The sequence below is a fragment of the Poromitra crassiceps genome (assembly GCF_964638095.1).
Source record: "Poromitra crassiceps genome assembly, chromosome: 5".
In the NCBI taxonomy this organism is placed as follows: domain Eukaryota; kingdom Metazoa; phylum Chordata; class Actinopteri; order Beryciformes; family Melamphaidae; genus Poromitra; species Poromitra crassiceps.
In genome coordinates, this window is record NC_139642.1 from 61,733,167 (window position 1) to 61,759,568 (window position 26,402).

General features: G+C 41.5%; 1 protein-coding gene across 1 annotated transcript; it reads right to left on the minus strand.

Annotated features, from left to right (window-relative positions):
* Positions 1 to 2,536: 2,536 nt before the first annotated feature.
* LOC310776673 (GTPase IMAP family member 8-like) lies at positions 2,537 to 25,589 on the minus strand (the record flags this gene model as incomplete). Its single annotated transcript, XM_083636835.1, has 8 exons — positions 2,537 to 2,575; positions 3,508 to 4,238; positions 5,703 to 5,762; positions 7,614 to 7,722; positions 20,333 to 20,400; positions 23,465 to 23,579; positions 24,372 to 25,051; positions 25,532 to 25,589. 8 exons carry the CDS (start codon positions 25,587 to 25,589, stop codon positions 2,537 to 2,539), a joined length of 1,860 nt encoding a protein of 619 aa, XP_083492961.1.
* Between the last annotated feature and the right edge of the window lie 813 nt (positions 25,590 to 26,402).

Here is a 26,402-nt window from a genome sequence, read left to right on the forward strand (position 1 = left end):
TATAGGTCAGTCAAACCACACAGTATGAAGATGCACAACACTCTATAAGGACCACTACAAACTATAGGTCAGTCAAACCACACAGTATGAAGATGCACAGCACTCTATAAGGACCACTACAAACTATAGGTCAGTCAAACCACACAGTATGAAAACACAGCACTCTATAAGGGCCAATACAAACTATAGGTCAGTTAAACCACACAGTATGAAGATGCACAGCACTCTATAAGGACCACTACAAACTATAGGTCAGTCAAAACCACACAGTATGAAAACACAGCACTCTATAAGGACCACTACAAACTATAGGTCAGTCAAACCACACAGTATGAAAACACAGCACTCTATAAGGACCACTACAAACTATAGGTCAGTTAAACCACACAGTATGAAAACACAGCACTCTATAAGGACCACTACAAACTATAGGTCAGTTAAACCACACAGTATGAAAACACAGCACTCTATAAGGACCACTACAAACTATAGGCCAGTCAAACCACACAGTATGAAGATGCACAGCACTCTATAAGGACCACTACAAACTATAGGTCAGTCAAACCACACAGTATGAAGATGCACAGCACTCTATAAGGACCACTACAAACTATAGGTCAGTCAAACCACACAGTATGAAGATGCACAGCACTCTATAAGGACCACTACAAACTATAGGTCAGTCAAACCACACAGTATGAAGATGCACAGCACTCTATAAGGACCACTACAAACTATAGGTCAGTCAAACCACACAGTATGAAGATGCACAGCACTCTATAAGGGCCACTACAACTAGGCCGGTCAAAACCAACTTTCACCAATAGGAGGCGGCAGAGGAGCCCTCTAATCACTAAGGTTGCCTCCTGGGGCTCTTGGCAGAGGGTGATGAGCATTATGATTTAGATACTGTAAATACTTCAAAAATAAATGCTATAGACTTAAGACAAAAAGACTGACAAGACAACACTCAACATGAAAGTATCTAGTGAAGAGTTTAAAACTGAACTCGCCCCGGGCAGACGAGACTCCCCCGTGGGGGTGGAGCATGGGAGTTCCCGTCACCATGGAAACAGGACGCGCCCACAGCCGCACACTCGCTGCTGTAGCCGGCATACAGACGGGACGGTCAGGCGGTTTGCTTGTAAAGGCGTGAGACCGCGTGCGGAGCTTCTCCGCTGGTCATAACATCCAGACTGCAAGGAATATTGTTCCGGACCTCTAGCTATACAGGCCGTCGGGCAATATTCGCAGCGTCCATTCAGACAAAAGCAGTCGAGACTCTTCCTCCAGAGAGAGCTCTGCAGTATACAGTAACGTAGTGTATCAGGTAAGAACTCTCGTGGCAGACTAACAGGGCACACAGGCAACAGGTGGGAGAAAAGGCAGACTAATTACGAGGGAACATGGGCAACAGGTGGAGGGAACACAGCACACAAGTATTCTACATACAGACAAGAAATAACTGCAGGTTGACTTGCATTATAGTAAAACTACACGAAACATAACCACATATACATATACATAAACATTATATATATATATATATATATATATATATATATATATATATATATATATAGAGAGAGAGAGAGAGAGAGAGAGAGAGAGAGAGAGAGAGAGAGAGAGAGAGAGATAGGCTAGATGATTTTATGATGAAGTCCATGTCACGTGTTATCAGACACCTTTTTTAATCCCAAAATGGGCTCTTAATTTTAGATTTTAGTTATTTTGTTTCTGCCCTGTGTGTGTGTGTGTGTGTGTGTGTGTGTGTGTGTGTGTGTGTGTGTGTGTGTGTGTGTGTGTGTGTGCGTGCGTGCGTGCGTGCGTGCGTGCGTGCGTGCGTGCGTGCGTGCGTGTCACTTTTTTTTTTATCTCATGATTCTGTTATGAGAGGGCTTTTTACAAGGCTGAATGAAGAGCAAACTTTTTTCATATTTTATTCATAACTTTTTCAGATAAGTCATTCATATTGTGCTTGATGAAATGTGCATGTCACCTGTTATGAGAGGACTTTTTATGAGGCTGAATAAACAGCAAAATAGTTAAAAACCAGAATCAGAATCAGAATCAGAAAGACTTTAATGATCCCCGGGGGGAAATTGGGACAAGTTACAGTAGCTCGCTCACAGAACACACATAGCATAAAATAAACAGTAGTAAATGCAATATTAAGCAAATAAGCAGAATAGGAACACAACATAGCATAGAATAACAGTAGTAAATGTGATAGAAGCAAAAATAAGTAGAATATGTCTAAGTAAGCAAAATACGTAGAGTATTCCGTGCCAATTATCATTATTGCACACTGGACTTATATTAAGTCGGCTTGCCCTATACGTTACACGTGGCTCAGCCAGGCACAGTTAACCTATAGGCTGGCTCAGTCTCAGGGAGACCGAGCGTCTCCGAGGTGCTCTTTTAAGCGAGGCATTAAATAGACCAATGGCCACAGGCAGGAATGATTTCCTGTGCCTCTCCGTATTGCATCTAGGTGGAATCAGTCTCTCACTGACGTACTCCTGTGTAAACACGGTCATGTCTTCATATTTAACATCATATGAGAGTTGCCCATCTGTGGAGGTAGAGGGGGTACATGACAGCAGGTTGAATGTTCCAGCTGGTATGACTTCAAAAAGTTTGGGAACCACTGCACTAGGACATCGGTGGGGAAACAACCATGCAAGAGACCTGGATAAATGGCAAAGAATTCTTACGTTCTTGGGAGTAAATATTTTATTTGCAATGTTGTTTTAAATTACAAGATTTTGAGTTTTTGCCAGTTAAAGTTTAAAGGGGAGGAGTGCCACCTAGTCTGACTTAACCCATGTGACTCCAGGAAGTTTTTGAGATCAAAGTACCCAGCCTGGTTTATTGATTCACACATCAAGATATTACACACTTCTTCTTCTTCTTCTCCTCCTCCGCAGCATCTTTTTCAGCCTGAATTCTGGCCTGTTTTTCCTGCCTCTTCCCCTCCCGTCTTTCGCTCTCTCTTTGTTCTCTCTCTTTGTTATCGTTTATCATTTTCTGCGTGAACTCAAACTGCCTTTGTCTCTCCATGCTCTCTCTCTCTCTCGCAGCATCTCTATCCTCCCTCTCCCTCCTCTTCTCCTCATCTCTCCTCTCCTGCTTCCTCTCCCTCTCCCTCTCCTTTTGTTCGCTCTTTTTTTCCTCCTCTCTCTCCTTCCTTTCCATCTCCCTCCCCTCTCTCATCATCCTCAACTCCTCCTGTTTATTCATCATCTCCATCATCTCCCTCATTCTCGTGTTCTTCTCATTCTTCAACCCCTCCTCCCTTTGCTCCTTGTCCCTTTTCCTTTCATCCTCCCACTCCTTCCTCTCCTTGTCCCTGTCCTCTTTCTCCCTCTTCTTCTCCTCCTCTCTCTCATTCTTTTCCCTCTCCCTATCCTCTTTCTCCCTCTCCCTCTCCTCTTTCTCCTTCTTCTTCTCCTCGTCTCTCTCCTCCCTCTCCCTCTTCCTGTCGGCCTCAGCTGCCTCATTCACTTTCCTCGTCTCTTCTTGATATTTTCCCTCTATTTTCTTCTGCAGTTCCTCTATCTGTTTGCGATGTTCCTCCTCTTTCTCTTTCAGGATTAGTTGTTTCTGTTGTTCAATCTTCCTCTCAGCTTCTTGGAACATCTCGCTGGTGTAGTGACATCCTCCGTTCTTCTCTGTTATATTTTGGATCTTCTTGATCAGTTCGGTGACCTGGGAGCCAACCGTCACCACATTATTGAAGACATGATACTGGCCATTACATTTGTCCACGAGTTCCTGCAGGTCTTCGCTTTCCTGCAAAAACTTCTCAATAGAGGTATCCCTCAGCTGGTCACCTTGAGTAAAGAGAACCATGCTGTATTTGTCGGCATCTTTACCAAAGATTTCCTGAATCTTCTGCACTGTCTGCTTCTCTTCATCTGTGTATCTTCCCAGCTTGATCACTACCAGGAACACATGGGGACCAGGGGCAGCAAATCCAATGCATTGGATCATATCTTTAATTGTCTTCCCCTGACCATACCTGGTGTCAAACAAGCCTGGAGTGTCGATAACAGCAATCTTCTGACCATCCACCTCACCGCTGACCTTAGAACAGTCGACAGTCATAGACTTAGCGCTGAACGTAGATTTAAAGGCTTCTCGCCCCACAATGGTGTTTCCAGAGGCACTCTTCCCAGCTCCAGTCCTCCCTACCAACACGATCCTGAGCACCTCATTATTATATTTGGTGCATTCTGTGGGAAAGAATGAATAAAAATATAAGTACTCATGTGATTTTGCACTTACAATTGCTTTGAGAGGGACAACATATGTATGGGTGAGCAGCCACTGAAAGAGCAGGGCCCTTCTTGATCTAACTTCTTTCTCTATCTTTCTAAAAACAACAACAACAACAACAACAACAACAACAACAACAACAACACTAACCTAAACTAAACTTGTACCACTGTTCCTTCAGAGGTTGTAGTTGTCATAGACTGTGTTGCATAGTTGATTGCTCTATTGCTGACAAAAATGTGTTATTGTAAGTCGCTTTGGATAAAGCGTCTGCCAAATGACGTAATGTAATGTATGTAATGTTATATGGTGTCACCAACATGTATTATACCATGGTCTGGATGAACAGCAGCTTCTATGAGCTGAGCGGACTACCTTCCCTGTGCCATATACCGGCTCGTATCCAAGTTTTGTCCTTTTTACTGTTTAAGGTATCCATTGCATGAGAAGCTTTAGGGTGTGAAGATTTAAGGGTGTTTTGTGCAGCCGATTCTATTTTAACTCTGACTCTAAGGGAAATCTTAACCTAAGGTGCTTTGTGCAACTGGGCCCTGGCCAACAAGTCAAAGTTATGGATTGATCTCAACTAACTACTTGAAATTAGATCTTCCTTTTGGGGGGATTCCCAAATGTATCTTTGCAAATAGGCGTTATTTTGAAAAACTGATTGCATATTGGGGGTCAACTAGTTTTTACTACTAGTTACGTTTGACTACTGAAACTATAAAGTGCCAGATTAACCATAGATAGAGCCCAAACTAAACAGAAAGTAAAACGTTGCCTTTGGGGGGGAAATGGAGCAGAGTTTTTTCTCTCTCCCGTCAATGCCGAAATGCATTCTGGGCAGTGTCAAACTATCGTACCAGACAGAGGGTCAAAATGCTATTGGTTTTGGTGGTAAATTATCATACAAATACGATAGTTATCGTACATCTGGTGTTTTGGAAAGTTTTCTGCTGTACACATTGACTGTATATTATTATTACAGTAAGTACAGTAGCCCAAGTGTCATCACAGGTGTAAATCTGCACAGATGGCTTTATAATGCCACCTTTTTCCTCCATATTTCTGCCCTGGGGGCATGTTTTAATTTTGTTTTTTGGGGGTATTTTCATAAGAATCTTGAGTCCTAACTGTAAATAATTTTATTTTCTTTACCTGCACCAGACTCTTTAACCCCTAACTGCTCCTGATGAGCTGGTTAGCACATTGCATGGCTGCTTTGTGAATGTCAGGCATTCATTGTAAAGCGCTTTGAAAAGCACTCTATAAATACAGTCCATGTAACATAAATGCCTGACAGAGGTTTGTACAGTATGTATCCAGGGGTGTAGCACTACATTCTGGTCCCTATAGGAGGTCTCTGTGGGACCCCTTCCTCTCTTGAGCTACATCTTTTAGTTGCCACTATATGAGCTCACCTTGTCTCACGTCCTCAGGAGATGTGGGACCTGTTGCTGCTCCACTCTCTTTGGTTGTTTCTGAAACAGAGGGCCATGTGTTCATGATGTTAATATGCTAGATAATGTTACATGATATTGTTGCTATGATGCTGATGAATCTGTTGAAAAATATATGCTCCAAGAAATCCTGTTTGCCTGGCCTGCCTCCAAACGAAGCATCATACCAATAGTTTTAAACCATTCTTAAACAGTGTTGGAAGTTGTACATCGTACTATACAGCAGTGGTGCTCAACCAACCAGTCAATCGTCATCTACTAGTTGATTGTTGGTTGCTTACAGGTCGATCAACAAATCATTTCTGGATAATGATTGTAACTCATTGAATTTCCTTCAATTTAGCTCCTGTAGCTGTTTCTCCCCACACAACTTTACTCAGGCTGCCCACTTATATTAACGGCCGCTATATTTGGCGACCCGTTTTAGCTTTTAGTCTCACCTCGCTCGCTCAAACTCCTTCCAGAAACCAGTGTTGGGCACGTTACTTTAAAAAGTAATATATTACTCTTTACTCGTTACTCTTTTCAAAAGTCATATTATTACTTTACTAATTACTCCCTGCCAAAAGTAATTCGTTATATTACTTGTTATCTTACTTTTCCGTTACATCCCACAAAATTGGTAGTTATGTCCTTTCTCATCAAAATGCAGATGTTTGATGTGCGTACGTGTGAATATAGGTCTAATCGTTTTGCCGGAGCGCAGGTACAGTAAAGCAAGCTTCAAACTAGCAGTTGTTTCTACAGCCTATTCATGATGTTAATAATATGATAGATAATGTTGATGTAAATCCATAAAAAAAAATCATGTTAATCTACTGATTTGAGAGAATTTGTTAATGAACAATATGAATATAATCCATTGACTTACCGTGTTCTTTACTGGCCATGTTTGGGAGTGCAGACTGCAGAGAAGATGCTGCTGGAGTGTAGGTTCAGACTGAAGTGTCCCTCTTTATATTGTTTCATGGACCATCTCATGCCCATATATGGACCAACCCATGCCCATATACGGTATGGGTGTGTTATGGACAACCAAGAGTTATCTAAAAACGCCCCATCCTGCTCCCCCCTCCCTTCAGCATTTACAAGAAATGGCTGCAATTCTTTTCAATCACAGAAAGTATTATACGCATGCTCTGTTGTCATCACCGCTGTCAAATGAAAATGGAACTACTAAACATAAACAATGTTATCATAGTTCAAGTTCAAGTTCAAGTTTATTTGTATGTCGCAGAAGGGCACTTTTGGTTGCAGCAAAGCAAGGCATAACATCAACAACATCCTGGATAAAAACATAAAAGGATAAAAACATAAACATAAAGTGCAGACAAAGTTAAACACAATGGGAGACAGCTCTCTGGATCCACCGTATGTTTATTCCAATACTCCACACATTTGTTTATTCAAAAGGATTCGCTGACGCCAAGACAACAGCTAGTCTGCCTGGGGTCCAAGACAACAATACACATTACCTGACAGACAAAAGAATAAAATAAAATGCAAAAACAGGATACTATAAAAATAAAAATAAAAGACACATTACATGCTATGCATTGCTTGCTACCATAACCCGGCTAACCATATACACCACCAACCCAGAAACATGTGTACTCTTCAATCCCGCGAGGCCCGGTTACTCTCGTCTCTTAAAGCCCCCTCGGGCAATAAGGTGAATGTCCTTCATTGTCTCTGCTGTGGAACCGCCACACAGTGAACATAAACAAGGTGATCATGAAATCATAAAATTGGTCACTCAATCAATCAATCAAAGAGCAAAACAAAAAATCATACCCAAAGGATATAAACATTGCATAGGTCATAACCCAGACACCCACGGACACAGTTATTTATGGGGACATTGGTAGTTACTCTTCAGGAACTCCTTTACATTGGTTTTAAAAGGCTCCCAGCTACGATCCTGTTTAAGGTGTTTGGGCAGTGAGTTCCACATGTCCCTGTACAGAGAGGGCTGTTTGTCCTAGGGAGGGTTCCCGGAGTGACACTTTGCAGTTCCGTGCGAGAGCAACCTCTGGTGGCTGTGCCCGAAGCCCCCAGAGGTTTTACAATATCACAGAGAACATGTGGTGCCTGTTCATGTATACATTTATAGATGAGTTTTATCTTAGCGAAATCAATTACGTCATCAAAACTTATTCATGGAAGGGGGTCACTGGAGGAAAATAGGGGAGGGTGATGCTTACATACACTGTTTGTTTGTTTAATTAATTAGAGTCCAGAAGAGGGTCATACAAATTGAAATTGATCAAATATATATTTATTTTATTTTAACTATTTATTTTTATTTTTGCTTTTCAGTATTCAGCAACTATACCCAATGACACCCCTCCTGGCCAAACTGTTTGGTATGACCCTATTGTTTCTCATGGAAAAAAAGAACACCTCAAAAAGCTGTCCAGTATATGCACACCGGGACCGACGGGGGGGAGAGGGGGTAAAACAAAGTAGGCTATAACAATATTCAACACACACACACACGCGCGTACACACACACACACACACACACACACACACACACACACACACACACACACAGAAGCACACACACAGAAGCACACACACACACACACATGCACGCACACACACACACACAGCTCGGCTCAAAAATTGTTAAATGGAAAAGTTTTTTATTTTATTTTGAATCCGCCCACAACTCCCATTGACTTCATGCCTGTCAGCTTTAAGCTTCATGCGTCGCGCTTGGAAAATAGGACTGAATCCTGAACGATCGCTTGAGCAAGGCGTGAGCGTGGCTTCAGCGTGGCTTCGGCGTGACACGCGCACGGGTGGTGTGAACGGCTTCGTCTGTTAACAAGGACGCCTAAATGAAACTTGTGGGTTCAGCGTAGGTTGAGCTTAGGTTGAGCTTGTTGAGTGTTGCTTCGGCGTATGGTGTGTGAACGGGGGCTTAGGGTTAGAGCAGGGGTGGGCAACTATTTTTAATTCGGGGCCACATGAGAAACTCAGATTGTTGCCGGGGGCATGGCAACAAATATTGCCATGCTGTAACCAATGGATGGGCAACTTTGATGATAGAGAGGGCCACAAAAAAATGTCCTCACTACCAGATTTAGCTGAGAGCCGAACGGCGCCAGCGCGAAACATTTGGGGCATTTGAAGCCAGGTTTAGAGGAATAACTCATTTTAAATTAACACTTGTGATGTCATTATTCAGTCCTAACCACCAATATTTGATCCTTTTCTCACTCACTCCTTTCACCACCTGCATGCTCTCCCTGCAGGGCTTGAAATTAACTTTTTTGACCACCTGCCAATATGGCTGCTAGATTTTAAAGTTACCAGCCAATTAGTTTTTTCCACTAGCCGAAATGTTTTTCTTGAAATAAACCAGAATATGAGTGGGGGCACGGTGGCTCAGTGGTAGAGCTGTCGCCTCGCAGTCAGAAGGTCCTGAGTTCGATTCTCGCCTGGGACACTGCGGGCGCTGTGGTTGTGTTCCCCCCATATCTTCAGTGCCTACTGCCCAGGTGGGGTATCTCGTCGTAAGGGCCTTTCTGTCTGTGTGGAGTTTGCATGTTCTCCCCGTGCTCCCCCAGGGGGGTTCCTCCGTATATAACCCCCCCCCCCCCCCCCCCCCATTAAAAACATGCAGAAGATCAGATCGTCATCGTCATCCGACCAGTGACGACAACATCCGAAGTCGGTCCCTGGGCGCTGTACGAGAAAGCGACCACTGCTCCTGGCCTGCCCCCCGGAGGAAAGGACAAAGCCAGGATGGGTTAAATGCAGAGGACAAATTTCACCGGCCACCGTCAGCATGTGTGTGTTGTGGCCCTCCGTGCATGTGTTGATGTGTGACAATAAAGACGGGCTTGTTCGTCTAAAATCGTGTTTAATCGTGTTTAATTTAAGCATGTAAGTAAGAGCAAGCAAGTATCAGTACAACTTACTGATACTTGCTACCCGGGATTCTCAAAGCCTGTGTTGCCACAAAAATGCACTCTTGAAGCTAAATAAATCCAAAACCAACGAGTTAATTATTTAAATTTCTACTTCAATGTAGAACAGTAATTTCTTACACATGAGATTACTATTAGCCTTTTAGTCATAAAGATTATTGAAAGATATTCCATATTCTAGACTGAAATGCTATAACATAAGTGGAGTATTGGGCCAGAATGACATTTGGACACTTATTCAGTGGGTATCTTGCATGTTGCGTTCAGGTGCACTGTATTTTTATTTCTTTTATTTTTTTTGCAATTCCATCGTCGGCCGTATTTTGCCCATGTGTGGGTTAGAGGGTCTGAGGTGGTCGGGAAACCACCCGGGGACCCTCTCCCTCTCCCACACCCCATACCCTAACCCCCCACGCCTAAACCTGACCTATCTCACCCCCCACGCTTAACCCAGACCCTAAACCTTACCTCCCCCATTCTCACGCCTAACCCAGACCCTAACCCTAAACCTCTCCCATCCCATCCCCACGCCTAAACCTAACCTCTCCCACCCCTCTCAAAACTGTTTCCATTTAACAATTTTAGAACCAAAATTGTGAAATACAAATGTTTTTGGCTGTGGTCCAATGTTACTATTTCACAATTTTCTAAGAGACTGTGTTGAAGATGCTGGTCCTCAGCCTAGGCATAACGCAGGTGGCAACGGAAGCTCGTTGCACGAGGCTTTGAGCTTTGAGCTTCCCCAAATCAAGTATATAATTTATGACAATGTGGAGGAACCCTGCCTTGTTATATAGCAGCTATAAAATAGATGATTCAAATGAATACTAAACACATTTCCATTTGTCTGATTTACAAGGTGCAAGTCATCCAGACGATAGCAGAGCTGACGATGTCCAAGCCCTCTGAATCATTTGCTTGTCACGTCTACATCTGCTGTTTACCCCCCACTGCAAAAGACTGGCTCCTGTGAACAATAATTCCCTTTTTTATTCAGCCTAGCTGCTAGATTGATCGTTGTTCTAAGCAAATTTGTAATGAAAATCAAAGCTACTTTATGTCCACAGCAACTATGTCTTCTTTTTATAAGTGACAATTTCTCCAGTACAGTTTTACTACAACACACACTGGTATCTCTAACTTGTCTGTCACTATAACAATGCAGACAACAATAGTTGTCAAGATAGAAAACAAGTGGACCCACGATTATGATATTTGAGATGGAGAAAAGGTGCTTTTATAGCAAACCTGTATAATAAATGTTCCATTATCTTAGATGTTTTCATATATGTTTGCTGTCTGCAATCTTCTGTACACAAATAAAGTTGATATGACTTCATCCTTGTCTCTTTGGCCACTATTCTCCATAATCTCCTATCCATTTTGACAGTTGATTGGCCTACTTTATAGCTGAGTGTGTATAGCTACAGTACCGGTATTTGTGTTTGTCTGTATATATACTTTATATAATAGACAGTGTATGTGATGTTTCACAGTACATTTCACTTCATTTATCAGAAAAAATACTTTATTTGCAGAACTAAAATATATAGGTAGATGAGCTACACCAGAATGATGTGACCAGTTCCATCCCTATGCGGTTCTTCAGGATGTCTACAAGATCTGCTAGTGTCCAGGGATCGTAGAACCCCCCCAGCCCTGTTTGAATTGCTTCAAAATGTCCCCATTCTCTCGGGTGGAAGTTTCCCTGGGGTTGTAGAGATTACTTGCAAAACCCCATTTAATGGGTAGGATTCGGGGGTTGTACAGATTACTTGCAAAACCTCATTTAATGGATAGGATTCTCCATTGGCTCTTCTCTCGACCACAGCAGGAAACGCCAGCACACAAAAAAGTATTTTTGAAGGTTTAATACCTGTAGTCTGGGTAGGGCAGCAGCACAGCACAAACAGCATGTCCATCCTCTGAAGAGAGGTGGTGACAGAGACACGGCTCTTTTACAAAGGGAAGCCTTCTGGATACACACCTTGCAAACAGAGCACCCTAAGGGTCTCAATGAAGAACTGCTACTGGGTTGTTTTCTTTAGAATGTGCTCATGTGTGATGCCTGTAATATACAGGCTTATTTTATTTTTCTATTTTTCTAATACTTATATTTTCTATATAAATGCTATGCTCCACCCTGTATTCTCCGTGTCTATAGGTCTGTTTGTGTGCTTTCCTGACCAATGTGCATTTTAAACTTACACAATATGTCCTATAATTGTAAATTGTTTGATATGGGTGTTTTCTTGTCTGTACCCATCTACGTTCAGGGGTTGATGTAAAACATATTTATATAATTGAATGTACTTCCGGTTGTGACTATATTTAACCGTCATGTCCGCCTACGGTGGCACAACACTGAGGAAAGCCTGTGTGCCGAAACTGTTTGTGCTGTGCTGCTGCCCTACCCAGACTACAGGTATTAAACCTTCAAAAATACTTTTTTGTGTGCTGGCGTTTCCTGCTGTGACTTGATAGTGTTTGTGCCCTGCACCGAAGTTATATATATATATTTTTGGAGTGTGCTCACTTTTCACTTTTTCTCTCTTCTCTCGACCACCCTGCCCACCTCTGCAGGCATGGGGAGGGTCTGCTTGGACCCCTGTGTCCTTAGGTTTAGGCTTGCGGGTGGGAGAGGTTAGGGTTAGGGGTGGGAGAGGTTAGGTTAGGTTTAGGCATGGGGGTGGGAGAGGTTAGGGGTGGGAGAGGTTAGGGTTAGGGGTGGGAGAGGTTAGGTTAAGTTTAGGCATGGGGGTGGGAGAGGTTATGGTTAGCGGTGGGAGAGGTTAGGTTTAGGCATGGGGGGTGGGAGAGGTTAGGGTCTGGGTTAGGATTAGGCATGGGGCGTGGGAGAGGCTTGGTGGCGTCTCCGGGGTCCGACCCCTGAAGGAAGGGGGGTCGGAGACGACCCTCGAGACCCCTTGAAGGGGTCTCCGACCCCCCCTTCGGCTCGGAGACCCCCAAAGCGACCCCAGGACCTCCACAGGGTCCTGGGGCCCACCCAGGCCTCGGAGACCCCAGGTTTATCCATTAAATGGGCTTTTTCTGGTAAACTGTGCAAGCTGTCCATTGAATGGGGTTTTTAAGGTAACCTGTGCAAGCTGGACATTAAATGGGGTTTTGCAAGTAATCTCTACAACCCCAGAGAAACTGGGTTGTAGAGATTGTACAACTCCACCCCAGAGAACGGGGACATTTTGAAGCAATTCCTTTCCATTGAATGAGGTGATTCATAGTGCCTGTGAAGACACGATGCATGGCTCAGGGAAGATAGTAGCAATAATAATAGTAAATGATTGCCTGTTTTAAGAGAGCCAATTAAAGTATTAAAGATTTATAACAGAGATACTTGTTTTTGCAGTTCAACCCAGAGGAAGAAAAGCTATGGAAACACCAAATCAGGAGTTCCTTGTGAAAGCGAAAGAGGGGGGGTCCAAGTCTCGATCAAGTGCCAACAGCTTCCATCAGCGCAAGCGGGATAAGACTTTGATATGACTTATTGCACAGTCACAAGCCATAAATAATTTGGACACATTTTTATATGCATGATTCAGCCTCCCATAAAAATAAACAAGATGTATGCAAGATAAAAGATACGTTATTATTGCCACGCAGCAATGTTGCTACCATGCTGTACCATTTTGTTGCCAACTTTCATTATCCAGAAAGTTCATCTTTTTCTTGTTATATTCCATTGACAATTTGAGGTCATTGTCAGAGTTTAGAAATACATGGAAAGCTTGGAGATCCTGTTCAGTTTATTGGAATAGGGCAAATATATCATCTATTATAAAACGGCTCTCTCAAATCAAGCAATCTGATTGGTTCACAGCCGTCCATATAAATCCCGTAACCCACTCTCATAACCCATGGCCACGCAACTCATAACCCATGGCCACGCAACTCTCTTACTAAAAGGCTTTGTTTACCTCAAATGACAATGTAGAAAAAACAAAATGGCGGAGACAGCTGTCAGATCCTTGTGAATCGATCTTCGCTTATAACTTTACTAATACTTCGCAGAAAATTATGTTTTGTACAAGAATAGACGCGGGCTAATGTCTTCTTTGCAAAAAAAAAGGCTGTTAACCCCGCATTTAACCCTGTAACGTTAGTTGGTGTCGGGCTTTGCAGAAAGCTCTCAGCAAGCGCTGAGAATGCAGCGCTGCGCTCGAGCTGCGTGTCGGGCTTTGCAGAAAGCTCTCAGCTTCTCAGCAAGCGCCAGGATTGGCCAATGTCAACTTCAGTCTCCAGAACGATCCAATCAAATCACCCGCACGTCTATCTTCTTGCTAGAGGTCCCGCCTTACAGTAGTGTTTCAACTGACTCTATCAGAATGCCATGCCAGTCGGACTTATAGTATTATTATTATTATTATATTATCATACTTGGAAACCGTTTCATAAAAGCAATATAGCACTCGAGCAGCGTGTGTTGTGGCATATATCCCGCTGCTCAGCAGTTATCCCACTCGGCCTGCGGCCTCGTGGGGTAACAGCTGATCAGCGGGATATATTTGCCACAACACACTGGCTCTCATGCTATATTGCTTAAATATCATCTAAGATGTTTTTGTACAGCAATCTTTTCATATAAGGGGTTTTATGTTCTGTTGAGAATGAGCCCAGCAAACATTGTCTAGACTGCGACATCACCAGACAATCTAATTTTTGGACTCGAGCAGCGTGTGTTGTGGCATATATCCCGCTGATCAGCTGTTATCCCACGAGGCCGCAGGCCGAGCATCCACGAGGCCGCAGGCCGCAGCATCCCACAGTGGGATAAGTCATCCAGCATCCCCACACAAGAAAAGCGTCCTTTCCGTTCCAAATGACTGACTGATGTTGAAATAATAGCGTGTTGACCAGCGTGCTATCACACGTGGTAAAAACAGACTCAGTTGTTCAGAGAATTTGCCAAGCTTTCAGAGACTGTGATGCTTCATTCATCATATGAAGTGGCGTGGTACTTTGCCTGTGCTAAAAAGTAGAGCCCGGCCGATATTGGGCCGATATTTTTTATTTTATTTTGTATTTTTTAAGTCATAGACAACATGTTGTATATATTTGATCTTTTTTCTTGATTCAAGTTATTTTTTTATATTTGTTCTATTTGTGTTTTTGCATTTCTAGTTATTTATAATGATTAAATTCCCAGTTCAGTTTACTGTTTCATTGCATTGATGTCATTTTAGACAATAACGTTTATTGATAAGCTGGAAAATATCCTGCATACATTATCTCAAGTCATGTCAAGTCATAGACTTGTCAAGTGTTTGATATTTGAGGGATCATTGCAAAAACATTGTGTAATATAATGTGTATATTTAATATAAGAATATCGGCCGATATATCGATATCAGACTTTTTTTACTCCCTAATATCGGTATCGGCATCGGCCTGAAAAATCCAGTATCGGTCGGGCTCTACTACAAAGCCAGGTTAGGGTTATGGTTATGGATATGGATATGGATATGGTTAAATAGCAAAAAAGTTCAATGTGACTTTGGGTTGAAATGTAGATTTTGAACATGTGGTGAAAGGTGTTTTACTCCTCCTAATACGAACAGTGTGGCTCTTTGCAGTAACACAGCCATTTTTGGGGCTCTTAGAGCCTGACTGGTTGGCCCCCCTGCTCTGTTAGCATTTAGCATCTATACTGATATGATCATTTCCATTGGTTGTTATCAGACGTCGTCATAGCTGTCTGTCACACTACATTTCGGATAGTGTCAGAATTCGTCCTAGACTAACTTTTGTTGCTGTGACAACGGCCGTCTTTGAATCTCTCGTGAGCGTTTTTGTAGCCACGACCAAAGATATCCCCACGTTTCTTTCACGTTGGTCATCTTTCATCTGGGACAGCCCAAAATCACTTTTCTTATTCTATTCTTTTATAGTTCAATCATGAGAGACTCGTTGGAAAGATGAACATACTTTATTGAACCAATAAACAGTTTAATCGTGGCGTATGACTCCATGAAATGATGACGCTCCTCTTGATGTGAGAGAGGGGGGGGGGGTGTCAGTGCCATATGGGATTATATAGTCCCGGGAGAAAGGCATTTGTGACGTCACCAGTGATGCCGTCATCACCCGGGCAATGGTGACGTCATCAGTCATGGTGACATCATCAGTGACGTCACTTGAGCAGGGAGTTACACCCCCGAATGACATGGGGCATGAACAGCATGGGGTGCACTAAATGATGCTGTAGAGGTCAGTCTTCCATGATTGAAATATAGTCAAGACAACACTTGTATAACTTTCATCAGCTGTGTCCAATCAGAATGAGGCTGTTTTTGCCAGCTTTGCTTCTTAAAGCTTCTTAAAGTCTCAGTAGAAAGGAGATGAGAAATGCACAGACCCTGCAACACAATCCTGCCATCACTTTGTGTTATTAACAAGCTTCAGCAGTGGAACATAATGGAGGATGGCTTGCTTCATTAAACTTAGTTGTTGTTGGACTAAAAGTGCAAATTAATTGTAACAAAGATCTTTGTCACGTGCTTAGTTGGCTTGTGTTCATGATGCCAGCTATGCTCTTTGTGTGCAAGTAGCCTGCTGTCTATATATGTTATGGTTGTGAGGGGAAATGTCAGATACAAAATAAGACTTCTGTCCTTTGTGCTTGTAATTCAGATTGGAGTTAGAAGCGAGCGAATAGATAGGTTACTGTTTTATAAGAATTGATCTCATAGGTTACTGGTTTATAAGAAGTGATCTCATAGGTTACTGGTTTATAAGAATAGATCTCATAGGTTACTGGTTTATAAGAAGTGATCTCATAGGTTACTGGTTTATAAGAATTGATCTCATAGGTTACTGGTTTATAAGAAGTGACCTCATAGGTTACTGGTTTATAAGAAGTGATCTCATAGGTTACTGTTTTATAAGAAGTGATCTCATAGGTTACTGGTTTATAAGAATAGATCTCATAGGTTACTGGTTTATAAGAAGTGATCTCATAGGTTACTGGTTTATAAGAATTGATCTCATAGGTTACTGGTTTATAAGAAGTGACCTCATAGGTTACTGGTTTATAAGAAGTGATCTCATAGGTTACTGGTTTATAAGAAGTGATCTCATAGGTTACTGGTTTATAAGAAGTGACCTCATAGGTTACTGGTTTATAAGAATTGATCTCATAGGTTACTGGTTTATAAGAATAGATCTCATAGGTTACTGGTTTATAAGAATAGATCTCATAGGTTACTGGTTTATAAGAATAGATCTCATAGGTTACTGGTTTATAAGAATGTATCTCAGAGGTTACTGGTTTATAAGAATAGATCTCATAGGTTATTGGTTTATAAGAAGTGATCTCATAGGTTACTGGTTTATAAGAATGTATCTCAGAGGTTACTGGTTTATAAGAATTGAAGGTTACTGGTTTATAAGAAGTGATCTCATAGGTTACTGGTTTATAAGAAGTGATCTCATAGGTTACTGGTTTATAAGAAGTGATCGCATAGGTTACTGGTTTATAAGAAGTGATCTCATAGGTTACTGGTTTATAAGAAGTGATCTCATAGGTTACTGTTTTATAAGAAGTGATCTCATAGGTTACTGGTTTATAAGAAGTGATCTTATAGGTTACTGTTTTATAAGAAGTGATCTCATAGGTTACTGGTTTATAAGAAGTGATCTCATAGGTTACTGGTTTATAAGAAGTGATCTCATAGGTTACTGTTTTATAAGAAGTGATCTCATAGGTTACTGGTTTATAAGAATAGATCTCATAGGTTAGTTTTATAAGAAGTGATCTCATAGGTTACTGGTTTATAAGAATAGATCTCATAGGTTAGTTTTATAAGAATAGATCTCATAGGTTACTGGTTTATAAGAAGTGATCTCATAGGTTACTGGTTTATAAGAATAGATCTCATAGGTTAGTTTTATAAGAATAGATCTCATAGGTTACTGGTTTATAAGAAGTGATCTCATAGGTTACTGGTTTATAAGAAGTGACCTCATAGGTTACTGGTTTATAAGAATTGATCTCATAGGTTACTGGTTTATAAGAATAGATCTCATAGGTTACTGGTTTATAAGAATAGATCTCATAGGTTACTGGTTTATAAGAAGTGATCTCATAGGTTACTGGTTTATAAGAAGTGATCTCATAGGTTACTGGTTTATAAGAATAGATCTCATAGGTTACTGGTTTATAAGAAGTGATCTCATAGGTTACTGGTTTATAAGAAGTGATCTCATAGGTTACTGGTTTATAAGAATAGATCTCATAGGTTACTGGTTTATAAGAATAGATCTCATAGGTTACTGGTTTATAAGAAGTGATCTCATAGGTTACTGGTTTATAAGAAGTGATCTCATAGGTTACTGTTTTATAAGAAGTGATCTCATAGGTTACTGGTTTATAAGAAGTGATCTCATAGGTTACTGGTTTATAAGAATAGATATCATAGGTTACTGGTTTATAAGAAGTGATTTCATAGGTTACTGGTTTATAAGAATAGATCTCATAGGTTACTGGTTTATAAGAATAGATCTGATAGGTTACTGGTTTATAAGAATAGATCTCATAGGTTACTGGTTTATAAGAATAGATCTCATAGGTTACTGGTTTATAAGAAGTGATCTCATAGGTTACTGTTTTATAAGAATAGATCTCATAGGTTACTGTTTTATAAGAATAGATCTCATAGGTTACTGTTTTATAAGAATAGATCTCATAGGTTACTGGTTTATAAGAATAGATCTGATAGGTTACTGGTTTATAAGAATAGATCTCATATGTTACTGGTTTATAAGAATAGATCTGATAGGTTACTGGTTTATAACAATAGATCTCATAGGTTACTGGTTTATAAGAAGTGATCTCATAGGTTACTGTTTTATAAGAATTTATCTCATAGGTTACTGTTTTATAAGAATAGATCTCATAGGTTACTGGTTCATAAGAAGTGATCTCATAGGTTACTGTTTTATAAGAAGTGATCTCATAGGTTACTGGTTTATAAGAAGTGATCTCATAGGTTACTGGTTTATAAGAAGTGATCTCATAGGTTACTGTTTTATAAGAATTGATCTCATAGGTTACTGGTTTATAAGAATAGATCTCATAGGTCACTGGTTTATAATTTACTGAAGTTAACATGAAGTTATTAATGTAAGTACAGATTCACATCCTCATCACACTCCTGCTGACCCACCACTTCCAAGATGATTTGATTCTACAATTTCCCCCCAAAATAAAATATGTAAATGACAAAAAAAAAAAATCAAAATAGCTTTGTAAATTATCAGCTGTTTGAAGCAGCAGGTTAGTTAGTATAGTTCTATATAGTATACTATAATATAGTACAGTACAGTACAGTACAGTATAGTATAGTATAGTATAGTACAGTACAGTACAGTACAGTACAGTATAGTATAGTATAGTATAAAGTCTGTCAGCCAGCAGAGCTCTGATCCATATTATTACATGGATTTGTGGAATGCTCTACATAATTGTCAGTCCTGTCCTACTGTAGCAAACACTGCAACAGGAAGTGAGCTGGGGTTCAATTTAGAATGTTTATGTTCTCAAGTTAAAACCATCTATATTCTGATTGGCCAACGTACCTGAGGTGTGTTACTGTTGACTAACAGGCACTGGTCCATTTTCTTGATTTGTAACCAGATGAACTGGCGCCACCTTGTGCCAACATTACTGCACACATTCCTGTTGGATCATGTTTTTTTGGCCAAAAGCTCGTAAATGATTTTAGTGCGTATTAATAATAACATAATTTAATTCTTCTTTAATTCTTGAGGAAATATTCCAAAACAAATGAAGACTCACTGTAACCTTCACGCTAACACTTTCTATGAAGGTCATGTCTATAATGCATTATGAGCACATTCATAAGACATCATGTTTTTTTATTAGGCTTTATAAAACTGTTGATAAATGTTGAGAATGATGCATGGCAACTTATAACAAGGTTTATTAAGTATTATCAGTGGTGGATATAATGTATTAAGTTCAGCATTAATAATGCTTTATACCTCCAAAGTGACAACAGTGTTTGAAAGAAGAATCTTTTTTGTTTTACACTTTACTTGCAGCCAGAAAATACTGCTCACAAATCCTCATCACTGTGTTCTCGTTAGGGCTGTCCCCGAATACCATTTTTGGGCTTTGAAGTTTCAGTGACAAGTATTCGAATACATTCGAAGCTTCGATACGGGGCACATAGAAAAATCTGACTTCAAGGATTTTCCGTTTTATTGAAACGAAAATGGATTAAAAAAAACGTCAAATAAATTACAGCTATAGGCTAATAGCCCATAAAAACAAATTTGCTCATAATGTACAGTAGGCCCTGGTGGCTGCATGGTCAAACTGTCGCAGTTTCAGTGCTGTAAGTAATGTTAGATGAGAGCTGTGAGGCACAATGTCCTTGTCTAAGAGAATAAGTAATAATAATTAATGTTGATACATAATTAATAATGTTGGATTACTATTTAAAAATTATTTTAAGTAGAAAAACCAAGCATTCGAATACTGATTTGGAAATCGATTACCAATGGCATCGATTGAAGCTTCGAAACTTCAAAGCATTTGGGTCAGCCCTAGTTATAGTAATTGCTTAATAGGACTAGATGTTACAATCCCTGATGAAATCAGCACAACACCTGAGAGATGTCTTCTTGAGTAGGGTTGGAGATGTCCTCTTTGGTGGGGTTGGAACTGGCGATGACCACTGGGAGCCACCAGCACAAAACATCGTCAGTTGTGTACCCCAGACTCACTGGGTGTTTCTGCCTTTTATCACAATACACCCTCGTCCGAGGCTGACCCACCACAGGCTGATCAGGCCTGGGTCTGTGTTGCATGGTTGCTCCATGTGGTCATTTTGCAGCACATGCTGTGTCCTTTCGTTTCAGCCACAGCCAGTGACTGCTCCTTTCAGCAACAGTGGCAAGTTCTTTAAGTTCTGTCAACAAAGTTATGCTAAAATGTAAGGTTTAGTATTACATTGCCTGGGCTGTAATGAACTCAAGGCCTTGATCAAATATTTCTTAAGCAAATACAGAGAGAAGAGGGTCAATGACACTCATGTATGTTGTACTTTCTTATGTGTATCAGGCAGCCAAGGATGCCATATGTGTGGTTTCTTCCCAACCAGTACTCCCATTCAATCACTCTGAGGTTGTCCCAATATGTAGAGGTGTTGTCATTCAATCACTCTGAGGTTGTCACAATATGTAGAGGTGTAGTGGTGTGGACCCACATGATATGTAGAGGTGTAGTGGTGTAGACCCAGATGCAGACAAAGGGAAGCAGCAGGCAAGGTTTCAGGAGCAACAAAGGTCTTTTACTAGAAACTTTAAATACAAAATGACAAAATACTACTAGCTCACAGCTAGGCGATAAACTTGAAACACTGGTAACATTAGAGACATAGCAAATAAACCTTGATTGTTAGGTGTTTTAAAGATAGTGTAATGCTGCCACCACCTTTGTTAGACCGGTCTGGTCCGGTGTCAGGGGAAAGAGAATGTTCACCACAGAGACTGTTAAGGTACAAAATATACACGTTTTATTTGGATACAACAATTCATTAAAACAGCACCCCAGCAATAAGTCCCCTAAAAGGTCAACTCTCAGTAAACTTAGATGGCCCCCCCACTTCCATTTTCATCACAGCACTGCAAGTCAAGCGAGTTAGAATAATTGGCAAACACACTGCCAGAAACACTGCACACTATAAAGCACAGCAACCCACTATACACTAATGAAACAGTATGAAAACACAGCACTCTATAAGGGCCACTACAAACTATAGGTCAGTCAAACCACACAGTATGAAAACACAGCACTCTATAAGGGCCACTACAAACTATAGGTCAGTCAAACCACACAGTATGAAGATGCACAACACTCTATAAGGACCACTACAAACTATAGGTCAGTCAAACCACACAGTATGAAGATGCACAGCACTCTATAAGGACCACTACAAACTATAGGCCAGTCAAACCACACAGTATGAAAACACAGCACTGTATAAGGACCACTACAAACTATAGGTCAGTCAAACCACACAGTATGAAGATGCACAACACTCTATAAGGACCACTACAAACTATAGGTCAGTCAAACCACACAGTATGAAGATGCACAGCACTCTATAAGGACCACTACAAACTATAGGCCAGTCAAACCACACAGTATGGAGATGCACAGCACTCTATAAGGACCACTACAAACTATAGTTCAGTCAAACCACACAGTATGAAGATGCACAGCACTCTATAAGGACCACTACAAACTATAGGTCAGTCAAACCACACAGTATGAAGATGCACAGCACTCTATAAGAACCACTACAAACTATAGGTCAGTCAAACCACACAGTATGAAGATGCACAGCACTCTATAAGGACCACTACAAACTATAGGCCAGTCAAACCACACAGTATGAAGATGCACAGCACTCTATAAGGACCACTACAAACTATAGGCCAGTCAAACCACACAGTATGAAGATGCACAGCACTCTATAAGGGCCACTAACAAACTATAGGTCAGTCAAACCACACAGTATGAAGATGCACAGCACTGTATAAGGACCACTACAAACTATAGGTCAGTCAAACCACACAGTATGAAGATGCACAGCACTCTATAAGGACCACTACAAACTATAGGTCAGTCAAACCACACAGTATGAAGATGCACAGCACTGTATAAGGACCACTACAAACTATAGGCCAGTCAAACCACACAGTATGGAGATGCACAGCACTCTATAAGGACCAGTACAAACTATAGGTCAGTCAAACCACACAGTATGGAGATGCACAGCACTCTATAAGGACCACTACAAACTATAGGTCAGTCAAACCACACAGTATGAAGATGCACAGCACTCTATAAGGACCACTACAAACTATAGGTCAGTCAAACCACACAGTATGAAGATGCACAGCACTGTATAAGGACCACTACAAACTATAGGCCAGTCAAACCACACAGTATGGAGATGCACAGCACTCTATAAGGACCAGTACAAACTATAGGTCAGTCAAACCACACAGTATGGAGATGCACAGCACTCTATAAGAACCACTACAAACTATAGGTCAGTCAAACCACACAGTATGAAGATGCACAGCACTCTATAAGGACCACTACAAACTATAGGTCAGTCAAACCACACAGTATGAAGATGCACAGCACTGTATAAGGACCACTACAAACTATAGGTCAGTCAAACCACACAGTATGAAGATGCACAGCACTCTATAAGGACCACTACAAACTATAGGTCAGTCAAACCACACAGTATGAAGATGCACAGCACTCTATAAGGACCACTACAACTAGGCCGGTCAAAACCAACTTTCACCAATAGGAGGCGGCAGAGGACCCCTCTAATTACTAATGTTGCCTCCTGGTGCTCTTGGCAGAGGGTGATGAGCATTAGGATTTAGATACTGTAAATACTTCAAAAATAAATGCTATAGACTTAAGACAAAAAGACTGACAAGACAACACTCAACATGAAAGTATCTAGTGAAGAGTTTAAAACTGAACTCGCCCCGGGCAGACGAGACCCCCCCCGTGGGGGTCGAGCATGGGAGTCTCCCGTCACCATGGAAACAGGACGCGCCCACAGCAGCACACTCGCTGCTGTAGCCGGCATACAGACGTGACGGTCAGGCGGTTTGCTTGTAAAGGCGTGAGACCGCGTGTGGAGCTTCTCCGCTGGTCATAACATCCAGACTGCAAGGAATACTGCAAGGAATACTGTTCCGGACCTGAGAGATCTCTGAGAGAGCTCTCTCTGGAGGAAGAGTCTCGACTGCTTTTGTCTGAATGGAGGCTGCGAATATTGCCCGACGGCCTGGCCGCTAGAGGTGCCACCTCTGCCACCTAGAGGCTAGAGGTCCGGAAAGAATGAGAATGAGGCTCGTTCGTTTCTGACTGTAAAATCGCCAAGCCATTTCCTTGATTTCCTTCCTTGGAGGAAGCAGCCGCGGGAGGCGGCTGCTTTTGGTTGACTTTATCTCTGTCGGGAGAGGACCGTCGCCACCTAGCTGGTCGGTAAAATAGATTATACACATTCAATACTTCCAATATCTCCATAGGAGACGCGGGGGGCATTGATCCACGTAGCACCGTCAAAAAAATATATATATATTTTTTGACGACTCAACTCGTCGGTGGCAGTGAACAGCTGGATTGTGTTTGACGACTCAACTCGTTGTTGGCAATTAACGTGTTAAATGACAAGATTTTCAGTTTTTGCCAGTTAAAGTTTAAAGGGGAGGAGTGCCACCTAGTTTTACACCATGTGACTCCAGGAATTGTTTGAGATCAAAGTACCCAGCCTGGTTTGTTTATTCACACTTCACAATATTACACATCCCCCCTTCTTCTTCTTTGTTCTCTCTCATGGTTATCGTTTATCATTTTCATCTTTGCCTCAAACTCCCTTTGTTTCTCTATGTTATCTTTCTCTCTCGCTGCCTCTCTCTCCTCCCTCTCCTTCTTCCTCTCCTCCTCTCTCTCATTATTTTCCATCTCCCTATCCATTTTCTCCCTCTCCCACTCCTCTTTCTCCTTCTGCCTCTCCTCCTCTCTCTCCTCCCTCTCCCTCTTCCTCTCTGCCTCAGCTGCCTCATTCATCTCTTCTTGATATTTTCCCTCTATTTCCTTGTGCACTTCCTCTAGCTTTTTGCGATGTTCCTCCTCTTTCTCTTTCAGGATTAGTTGTTTCTCGTCTTCAAGCTGCTTCTCAGCTTCTTGGAACATCTCGTTGGTGTAGTGACATCCTCCGTTCTTCTTTGTTATATTTTGGATCTTCTTGATCAGTTCGGTGACCTGGGAGCCACCCTTCACCTCATTATTGAAGACATGATACTGGCCGTTACATTTGTCCACAAGTTCCTGCACTTGTTCACTTTCCTGCAAGAACTCCTCAATAGAGGTATCGTTCAGCTGGTCACCATGAGTGAAGAGAACCATGCTGTATTTGTCGGCATGCTCGATTTTCTGAATCTTCTGCACTGTCTGCTTCTCTTCTTCTGTGAATCTTCCCAGCCTGATCACTACAATGAACACATGGGGTCCAGGGGCAGCAAAATTAATGCATTGGCTCATATCTTTAACTGTCTTCTCCTGGGCATACCTGGTGTCACACAAGCCTGGAGTGTCGATAACAGCAATCTTCTGACCATCCACCTCACCGCTGACCTTAGCACAGTCGATAGTCAGAGACTTAGCGCTGAACGTAGATTTAAAGGCTTCTCGCCCAACAATGGTGTTTGCAGAGGCACTCTTCCCAGCTCCAGTCTTCCCTACCAACACGATCCTGAGCACCTCATTATTATATTTGATGCATTCTGTGGGAAAGAATGAATAAAAATATAAGTACTCATGTGATTTTGCATTTACAATTGCTTTGAGAGGGACAACATATGTATGGGTCAGCAGCCACTGAAAGAGCAGGTTATGGTGTCACCAACATGTATTATACCATGGTCTGGTGAATACTCTCTTCTGATCAGCAGCTTCTATGAGCTGAGCGGACTACCTTCCCTGTGCCATACCTGCTCGTATCCAAGTTTAGTCCTTTTTACAACAACGTGAGAAGCTGAGGGGATAGTAATGATTGTTCCAGGTTTGTCCATTGTCTGTTTCCCAGGTGTTGCTAGGTAAGAGTTATGGCTTGTGGATAAACTTTAGATTTTGATTGCTAAACTTGCAACAAATATTTGCCAATGCTTTTATTTTATATTGTTGGCAAATGACCATGGTGTAAGCAGGATAATCAACTTCTATCCTAGGTGTGTAATGATTTTAATGTACTTTGCCGATTCAACCATGCTCCGGCTGCGGCGTCGGGTGGTTCTTCACCTCCACGTCGTGTATTAAAATCATTTAACGCACAACTAGGAGTTGATTATTATCCCTTACTTATATGGTGTCACCAACATATACTGTAGGTACAGAATTATGTGACCTAGAACAGAGGTGCCAAACTCAATTTCATCCTGGACCACATCAGCATTATGATTGCCCTCAAAGGGCCAGTTATAAATGTATCTAGCCTACTTGCTATCATATTACTGTACATAATTGCCTCTGACGACATTACAAGTATACAATTTATTAGAAAGAATGAATAAATATACAAGGTAGTATAAGGAGGAGTTTATATATATATATTTAGAAGAAGAAGAAAAAACACCTCCCTCATCCTCACCACTCTCACTCTCACTCTCACCTCTCTCTGCTAGAACGAGTCGTGCTTCCGACTGCTGAAGAACAAGAACCACACGGATCAGGACGAGATAGAGACCAGGGAGAACCTGAACCACCTGCTGCTGGAGAACGTTCTGCCGGCCCACGTGGCCGCGTTGTTTGTCGGGGAGAACAAAAAGAACGAGGTGGGACTCCACTCAAACTCTTTACTTAAAGGAACACTCCGCCCATTTTCAACCAGCTTTGTATCATTAGAACATCAGTAGTATATCAGAAAACTGTAAACTGTTTTGAAGTCTGTCATTTAATTTGACAGTTATTGAGTGTTAAAGTGTGGACCAGTGACATCACTGGTCCACACTAACTCCCAATTAATAACTCATTAACTCAAAAACTAGATGAATGATGAATAGTTTGACAGTTATTGAGAGTTGATTTGAGTTAATGAGTTATTAATTTGAGTTAGGACCAGTGACCAATGACATCACT